At 37.9% G+C, this 9,672-nt stretch overlaps 1 protein-coding gene across 1 annotated transcript in view; it reads left to right on the top strand.

The window, feature by feature from the left end:
* Positions 1-9,672, top strand: part of LOC106870683 (GPI ethanolamine phosphate transferase 1) — a 49,019-nt gene that overhangs the window by 19,931 nt on the left and 19,416 nt on the right. The window contains exons 11-19 of the mRNA XM_052974141.1: positions 1,096-1,188; positions 1,668-1,723; positions 2,708-2,729; positions 3,978-4,034; positions 5,419-5,498; positions 5,849-6,036; positions 6,969-7,041; positions 7,912-8,014; positions 9,297-9,389. Coding sequence (XP_052830101.1) covers positions 1,096-1,188; positions 1,668-1,723; positions 2,708-2,729; positions 3,978-4,034; positions 5,419-5,498; positions 5,849-6,036; positions 6,969-7,041; positions 7,912-8,014; positions 9,297-9,389 — 765 coding nt within the window. The remainder of the gene's footprint in view (positions 1-1,095; positions 1,189-1,667; positions 1,724-2,707; positions 2,730-3,977; positions 4,035-5,418; positions 5,499-5,848; positions 6,037-6,968; positions 7,042-7,911; positions 8,015-9,296; positions 9,390-9,672) is intronic.

The following is a 9,672-nucleotide window of genomic DNA, read 5'->3' as shown; positions in this document are numbered from 1 at the left end:
GGTATTTTATTTTACTGCCAGTGCCTCCTGACTGGTTCCCATGCCAATGCCCCATGACTGGTTCCCATGCCAGTGCCCCATGACTGGTTCCCATGCCAGTGCCCCATGACTGGTTCCCATGCCAGTGCCCCATGACTGGTTCCCATGCCAGTTGCACATAAAAAGCACCATCCGAACGTGATCAATGCCAGGTCTGCCTGACTTTCTCCTCTGCCAGTGGCATGTAAAAAGCACCCACTACACTCTCGGAGTGGTTGGCGTTAGGAAAGGCATCCAGCTGTAGAAACATTACCAGATCAGATTGGAGTGTGGTGCAATCGCTGTCTCTCCAGACCTCAGTCAAACTATTCAAGCCATGCCAGCATGGAAAATGGACATTAAACGATGATGATGATTATGTATTATCTTTGTCTGCCCACTTTACCACACTGGCTTGAGGTGAACAGGTTTTCAAAAACCAAGTCAACTCTTATTCAAAGTGTGTGTGTGTGTGCATGCACAGCTATATTTTTCCTTTATCTTTTAGCTATGCTTCATACTTGAAATTAATGTTCATTGCATTAAGACTTCAGTTCTATATTTAAGAGATGAGGAATTACATACATTATTTATATTATTTACATTTGACGGATATTTATCCTCATCTTGTTTGTTGTTAACACAACGTTTTGGCTGATATACCCTCCAGCCTTCGTCAGGTGTCTTAGAGAAATGTCAAACCTGGGTTCTCATTCCTAAGGTATTTTTCAATGTTGTTGTTGTTACTATTATTATTATTCAGGTCACTGCCTGGAATTGAACTCAGAATCTTGGTTAATAGCTTGCGCTCTTAACCACTGCACCACGGGCATATGGTGTAGTGGTTAAGAGCGTGGGTTACTAACCCCAAGATTCCAAGTTCAATTCCAGGCAGTGATCTGAATAATAATAATATTAAAAAATACCTCAGGAATGAGAACCCAGGTTTGAAATTTCCCCAAGACACCTGAAGAAGGCTGGAGGGTATATCAGCCGAAACGTGTTAACAACAATAAATGTAAATAATGTACATAAGGTACATTAAGAATTGTTTATCATCTTTTCTTTTTGTTACAGGGAAAATTACCTCTAGAATACCTGAGTGGTGATCTTGGCTATAAAGCAGAGAATCTGCTTACCAATGCTAAACAAATCCTTGCCCAGTACACAGTAAGTTTGATTTCTATCCTAACTACTAAGGATACAAAGAAATGCTAACTCATTTATTATATTATTCTATTATGATAATGACGATGATGCAGCAAGACCAGAGCTAAGTTTCCATTGTATTTTCCCAGTCTATGGACTAGCTGTCCTATGATTGCTGAGAAATGGGGACCGCCAGTATGGCAAACTACCCATCCTCTATGCTACTTTGTCTCTGCTCGGTACTCTAGAAAGTACACAGCTACGTAATCTTGTAAGACTAAAAAATGCTTCATTTCCCCTCCCCATCTCTCTCTCTCTCTTCCTCCATTTCTCTGTCTCTCTCTCAAATTAAACATTGTACTTCTGCCATATTATTCTTTACCAAATTTCAAAACTAGAGTTCTTTGAATGTTTAAACTTCTAAGCAAATCTTTTCTTTCAATTCCCATTTTGTCCTTTTTTATTCTATTCTTACCTGATGACAGTGTTTTTCATTTTAGGTAAAGATGATGCTTGCCCAAAATACTTCTCTTTCCATGACATTTAAACCATTCAGGTAAGATAAAATATATTGTAATTCTCTACCACTATCATCATAATCCTTGTTTAGCCCTTTTGGTACTGTATTTCTGTTGAGATGCTCTGTGTTTGTTTCAATTACTTTAAATATAACAAAGAATTTAGTAAAATGACTTTATCATTCAGCTAGTGTTAGGAACATAAATTGTGACAAAGGTTTGGTAGAAGATTTTAATTCAAAACTAATGAAAACAAGACATTTGTACTCGGCCAGAGCCAGTTTCAGCCAGGTTGGTATTGAAAGGGTTAACGTCTGTTTTCTATTCTGGACAGTTTGCCAGGTCAGAAGACTGTGCCAAACTCTACTGCCTGCTTTGGTAAAGTTTCTACAGCTGAATTCTTTTCTGAATGCCAACCACTTGCAGAGTGTACTGGGTGCTTTCTACATGGCATCAGCACAGATGCTTTTTACATGACACCAACATCTAGGAGAGATCTTACATGTTCCTTTGTAGAGAGAGAGAAATTAAAAAACAGTTTTACTATTTCTCCAGAAAAGGCATCATTGCTGTGTGCGTTGAGGACATTCCAAACTGATGGTGAATACCTTGCTAGGCTATTAACTTCAGTTTGAAATTTTTCACTCATTTTACATTACAGCTGATCAACATTCATTATCATCATTTAACGTCCGTGTTCCCTGCTAGCATGGGTGGGACAGTACCACAAGAGCTGGCCAGGCTGAAGCCTGCACCAGACTTCTGTGACTGTTTTGGCAGGATTTTTACACCAACTACTCAGCAGAGTGGGCTATATACATATAATACATGTGTGTGTGCATATATGTATGGATACACATGTACATATAGATATATGCAAATATATATGTAAATCTCGTTAGATGCTTAGTATAAATTAATGCTATAGTGTTTAATGAAGTCTTTTAGTAGATAGTTTATACTTGATTTCATTGAGGAATTTTCAAATAATATTTTTGTTTTTTCTTTTCCATTTCTTTCAGTGAATTAACCTCTTCAATACAGGTAACTATACACATTATCCATATCTACCTCTGAACTTATTATTATTGACCTCTCAGTAAATTAAAGATTGGGAATAATATTTAGACCAGGGTTTAAATCAATTGATTTTATCCACAACAGATGAGACTTATATTGTTGGGTTGTGTCTTCTTTTCATTAACTGCCATTCATCAGAGCATTTTATAGGGCACCAGTGCCAGAGATTTCACCAAATTGACCTTCAGGCTATTTACCTTGTGTCCAGTCTTCATCATCATCACTTAATGTCCATCATCTTCCACGCTGGCATGGGTTGGACAGTTTGACAGGAACTGGATGCCTTAAAAAATTAGACTAGTGGTTCTCAACAATTTTTTTTACCTATGGCCCCTCTTCGGTTCCTATTTTACTTGGGTTGGACCCTCATAACCATTCCATGTTTTAAAAAATCTTGTTTCACATTTATAATTAAATATTAGGAATTGTATAGAAATAATTAAAATATTTTGCATATTGTAGCAACATAACCATTTATTACAGATAAACTTTAACAACAAAGTCTTATATGTTCTGAGGAATTCTGTCCATTATTTACATTGGAGGATATGTGTCCTCATCTTGTTTGTTGTTACAACAACATTTCTCACGGGCACATAGCGCAATGGTTAACGAGGGCTACTAACCCCAAGATTCTGAGTTCAATTTCAGACAGTACCTTGAATAAATAATAATAATAGCATCGGCAAAAAAATACCTAAAGAATGTAACAAGATTTTTTTAAACATGGAATGATTATGAGGGTCCAACCCAAGTAAAATAGGAATCGAAGAGGGACCATAGGTAAAAGAATTGCTGAAAACCACTAGTCTAATTTTTTAAGCCATCCAGTTCCTGTCAAACTGTCCAACCCATGCCAACGTGCAGGAGGTGGTCAAACTCTGTGTAAGGAATAGACAACCACCATATATATATATATATACACACACACATATGTATTTGTGTTCCCCCCCCCCATTGCTTCACAACCGATGTTGGTGTGTTTACGTCCTCATAACTTAGTGGTTCGGCAAAAGAAACTGATAGAATAAGTACTAGGCTTACAAAGAATAAGTCCTGGGATTGATTTGTTCTACTAAAGGTGATGCTCCAGCATGGCCGCAGTCAAATGACCAAAACAAGTAAAACAATAAAAGAATAAGATGAGGGTTTAATGTGGTTTATGTAAAATCAGAATGTGACTTCCTATGAAAAATATTCTTCATATTTCAGGCTGAGAAAATTCAACATATCCACAATCTGATCTATGCTGGCCAATATGAAGAAGCAGTAAGTTATTTAGAGTTCTTTCTAACAAAACCTTTTTTTTTTAATATCTGCTTTTCCATGCTTGCATGAGTAAGACAAGGGTCTGTTGGGGCAGAGTTTTCTGCAACCAGATGCCTTTCCTGTCGCCCACCTTCATATGTTTCTAAGGGAGCTAATGATCTCCCAGTCTATAAAAGAAGAAACGGCTTGGTTTCAAGACGAAAGGTGTTCTTCCATCAGGAGAATGCTTGACCACATATGTTGAGGATGATATTCCAAAGGCTGGAGCAATTTGAATGGGAAATGATGCCCCACCCACTATATTCGCTTGACATTTCTCCATCTGATTATCATTTATTCTGCAGTCTTCAAAATAATTTGGACAGAAAAAATATGAATTCTGTAGACGAGGTCAGACCGGTACTGGAGGAGCATTTTTCATCACAGACAAGTGAATTTTGGAAGAGAGGCCTTGCAAGTCTACCAGATAGATGGAAGAGCATTGTAGAAAATGAGAGAGTATATTTTAGATTGAAAAAGAACTTTAGCTTAATTTTGAAAAATAAAAGTATTAAAAAAACTGCATTATTTATGAGATGACACAATATATGATGAGCTTCTTTCGGTTTCCATATTCGGATTGAACCACAAGGTTTGTGGGGGGAGGAACGCTAAAGTAGAAGACAATTACTCAAGATGCCTTGCAGTGGGATTAAAGCTGAAGCCATACAATTGGGAAGCAAATGTGTGAACCATGCAATCATTTAACATCTCTATTCCATGCTTACATCGGGTAGATGGTCCAACAATATTGAAAAAGCCAAGGGATTGCATTGAACTCCAGTACCTGCTTTGGCACAGTTTGCATGGCTGGATGTCTTCCCTGAGACCAACAGCTTTACAGAGTGCACCGGGTGTTTTTGGTGTTTTTTTCTTCTTCTTTGTATGCAGCAGCAGCAGCACTAGTGAGGTCACCTAATTACATTGCAAGACTTGACCCCTGTCTACAGATTGGGAATGCAGTATCGAGGGAGGTGGCTTTGTACCAGGCATTTCGAGGCTAAAATATGATAGTAACTAGTATGTTGCTGCCATGTTATTCAAATATTGTACTTGAAGTAAATAACTGCTATCACTCTTTTATAATAATTGCTGTCATTATATATTTAATATTTGATATTTTAAGAATCACTCAAATTTGAAGGGAGGATGGAATTGATTACATGGACCCCCCAGTGCATAACTGGTACTTATTTTAATCAACCTCTGAAGGATGAAAGACAAAGTTGACTTTGATGGAATTTAAACTCAAGAGTCTAGAGCAGAGAGTCAAGGCTACTGCCTGCCATCTTCATTTGAAGGGGTTTTTTGGGGAAAATATGACATACTTTATTCTCTCTTTCAGATTGTAGAAGGGAACAGATTAATAGATCTCAGTTTGAAAGGGCTACAGTATTATCAAACATATAACAGAATGTTATTGGGGTAAGTTCTCTTTTTCTCTCTCTCTCTCTCTCTCTTTCCGCACTTTGCCCCTCATACCTAAATATACATATATTACAATGTGTGCGTGTGTGTGTGTATTCACCTAACCATAAAGTTACACAAGTAACCAGAAACAGGACCCAGCCTTGCCCAGGTTTATGAGCAGTTATTATTTTTGAAAAATTACTTTCAAAAGTACTCCTCATCTTCATTTTAGTCCAGACACCATTGACCTGACACCAGCCTCAGCCTCCCTTTATGATTTTACTATTTTATGCCACAAGACAACAAAATCTATTCTTGTATTTGAACCGTTTCATTAACAGCTTGTTACGACTTTTCTATTTCAGTACGAGTGTGTCTTTCAGTTTTGTTGGCTGGATGCTTTTTGTCGCCTGCCTTTTGTTACAAAAGCATTCTGGTTTGATGACGACAAGTTTCCAAATGCACATTATGAACTTGCGTTGGTGGCCAATGAAGAATTCCATTGACATTAGTATTCTTGTAATCATATGTGTTATTATTGGTTTCCTCTTTGGTAAGTTAGTTTTTTTTTTTTTTCTCTTCTGTTTTTTTTATATCTTTTGTGGAGGACAAAATGCCAAATGTTTCCATTAAATACTGGTTTTAAATTTCTTTTGCTCTAGGCCAGCAATTTTGGGGGAGGGGTTAGTCGATTACATCAACCCCCAGTGCTCAACTGGCACTTAGTTTATCAACCTGTCTGTGTTTCTCCCCCCCCCCCAACACTTGACAACCGGTGTTGGTGTGTTTACATCTCTGTAACTTAGCAGTTTGGCCAAAGAGACCAATAGAATAAGTACTCTGGTAGATTCATTCAACTAAAAATTCTTCAAGGTGGTGCCCCAGCATGGCCACAGACCATTGACTGAAACCAGTAAAACATTAAAAGATATAACAGAATTTTTTTAAAGCAGATTCTGGAAAATTCTAGGCTCCCACAAGAAGAGAAGGCTTTTAATATATTTCATTAAAAAATCTTCACCATTTCAAAGTAATGTTCTAGCATGTTCTTCTTGTTATTCTATTTGGATAAATTCTTTCTTCAATTCTTTTTTTTTTTTTCTTTGATAACACCAACCATTTTACAGAGTATACCAAGTGCTGGCATGGGTGCTTTTTTTTTACATGCTGCTAGCACAGGTGCTTTTAATATGTCACCAGCACAGGTGCTTCTTGTGTGGTGCCAGCACAGGTTCTCTTTATGTGACACCAGCCCGGGTGCTTTTTATTACATGATAATACTTTCTCATGGACAGATTTGTATAATTCTATCTTATTGAAGATAGGACCAGGATCTGTTTCTAACTTGGAACTACTTCATTCATGTCTCTAACACCATTACCAAAGGCATGCATGTTACTACATCATACACACTAACAATACAAATGTGAAATGAAAAAAAAAACAATGGAGAAATAACAATGGTTTGTTCTGGTTTCTTTCCAGTGACGTCATCGCCTCTCATGTATTACATGTACTTGCTTTTACCAGTTCTAATCTGGAGAAGTGTTATTCACAGGTAAGTGTTTTTTGCATCATTATTGTGATTGGCTGCAGGTGTTCAAACACCTTCACCTAATCATTTCATTCCATGTTCTACAAGGCATGGCTGTGTGGTAAGAAGTTTACATCCCAACCACATGATTCCTGGTTCAGTTCCACTGCATGGCACATTGGGCAAGTGTTTTCTACTACAGCCTTGGGCCAACCAAAGCCTTGTGAGAGGATTTGGTTGACGGAAACTGAAAGAAGCCCGTGTGTTTGTTTATCCCCCACCACCACCATTTGACAGTGTTGGTATGTTTACATCCCTGTAACTTAGCAGTTTGGCAGACGGGACTGATACAATAAGTTCCAAGCTTAAAAAACTTAATAAGTACTTGGATTGATTCATTTGTCTAAACATTCTTCAAGACTGTGCCCCAGCATGGGCTGCAGTCTAATAACTGAAGCAAATAAAAGATACTGCTTAGTATATTGTCGTATCCAATGCATGTAAATATTCAATAGAACTGAAAGTACTAAGTATGTGGGTGGGTTGGTGTGTGTGCGTGTGTGTGTGAATTCTTAAGGTTTGTAATCTAAGCCCATTGTTTCTTTTTGTCTTTACTTTAACACCCATCATTTTCCCCATCACTAATTTAATGCTTTCTTCCCATTAAAAACGGGGCCAATTTTCACAGGGAATGAGTACAGTTGAGAAAATCAGCCCCAGTATAATACTGATGCTTCAATTTTCTAAACCTCAGGAGATAAAAACTGAATATGACTCCCAAGGTGGGATTTGAACTCAGGACTAGAGTCACTGAAGTCCAGTGTCCTTACGTTTCTAGCAAACTACCCAGAACCTCTTCTTACACATAATTCATATTGCTCTTTATTTTTCCAGGAAAGATATTGTATTTGCTGCTGTCAAGGCTGCTTATGAAAATCGTATTCTCCACTCAATTGGACTGGAATTGATTGTTACTTTTATAGGGTTGGAGATTTTGGTAAGAATTTGATGCTTTGTTTTTATTTTTTTATCTTGTTTGCATTCATTAGACTGCAGCCATGCTGGGGCATCACGTAGAAGGATTTTTTAGTTGAATGAATCGACCCCTGTACTTATTTTTTTAAGCTTTGTACTTACTCTATCAATCTTTTTTGCCAAACCAATAAGTTAGGTCATAAGCACACCAACATCAGTTGTCAGGCGATGCTGGAGGACAAACACACGCACGTGTGCACACGGAGCAAAGTGGCTGAGCTCCTTTTGAGTGTTTGGCCTCACAGAGGCAATGACCAAATCCTTTGGCATTGTTATGCTTGAGAAGACCCATCAAGCCAACTAAAATCGCACTAATGGCAGACACCAGTGTCACACAAATGGCATCTGTGCCATTAGCACATTAAAGCACCCATTACATTCTCAGAGTGGTTGGCATTAGGAAGGGCATCCAGCTGTAGAAAACCATGCCAGATAGGACTGGAGACTGGTGCAGCATTCCAGCTTATCAGCCCCAGTCAAACTGTCCAACCCATGCTAGCATGGACAACAGACATTAAATGATGATGATGATGATGATACATACATCTTTCTTTCAGTTTCTGTCTACCAAATCCACTGACAAGGTTTTGGCCATCCCAGGGCTATAGTGTCACATAGTGGAACTAAACTCAGAACCATGTCGTTGGGAAACAACTTTACTTCTTTTTAAGACTGCAATATTTCCTGACTTGTCCCAAAGACTATTTTTAGCAGAGAAAAATGTGAGAAACCTTTGATCTTCATACCATTTAAAGTGTTTGCTGTTGAACACCAAGTTAATAGACTTATAAGCAAAAGCATTCCATCTTTCTCCATACATTGTATTTAACACTACAATTCCCCAAAGCATTCCATACTTTTATCCTTTAGCACACTGTAAGTGCATCATGTCACTGTATGAGTTTTCTCCCCTGTAGTAACTGAGTAGTGACTGGAAAATGCTGTGTACTAAAGGTTAATATATAGTGAGGTATGGTCTTTAGGAGATTTGGCTGCATTACATCTGTGTTCATCCTGTCCTTGTCTTATGCTTTGGGCACCTAGGACTACATTATCCACTGTAATCTTGTAATTTATGAAGATTTGGCTGCTATTTCTAACTGTTCAAACGACCACATACAGGCTCCCTTATTGACTTGGAGCTCAACTGGTTTAATGTATTGATAATGTAAACATGATATTTCCACTACATCATAACAAATCATTGATTAATTATTGGTACTGTCCTCACTTATATTCCACAGGTCTACAGCTTCTTTGAGAGGAAAGCAATTGCTATTGGTCTCATCTTGATGGCCCTGTGGGCACCACTTTCCTTTTACTGGCAAAATAATAAGGTCAGTTACATTCACTACAGAATAACTTTTAGAAAATTACTATTTTTAAATCTCACGAGAGATATTCAGCAACAGTACTTTGGCATAAAGATTATTTGCCAACATAACATAGCAGTCCTGGTTTAGGATGAATGTTGCTGTAATTTAGCCCCAGGAGACATTGTCTCCAGCTGGCTATATGATACGACCTGTGTCCTTATATTTTTGAACAAGGGAATCTAGCACCCCTACTTAACTCAAAACAATATAGCCAGCTGGAGATGATGTCTCCTAGGGCTAAATT

Source organism: Octopus bimaculoides, chromosome 17 (genome assembly GCF_001194135.2).
Source record: "Octopus bimaculoides isolate UCB-OBI-ISO-001 chromosome 17, ASM119413v2, whole genome shotgun sequence".
Lineage (NCBI taxonomy): Eukaryota > Metazoa > Mollusca > Cephalopoda > Octopoda > Octopodidae > Octopus > Octopus bimaculoides.
This window is presented reverse-complemented; position numbering and strand designations above follow the sequence as displayed.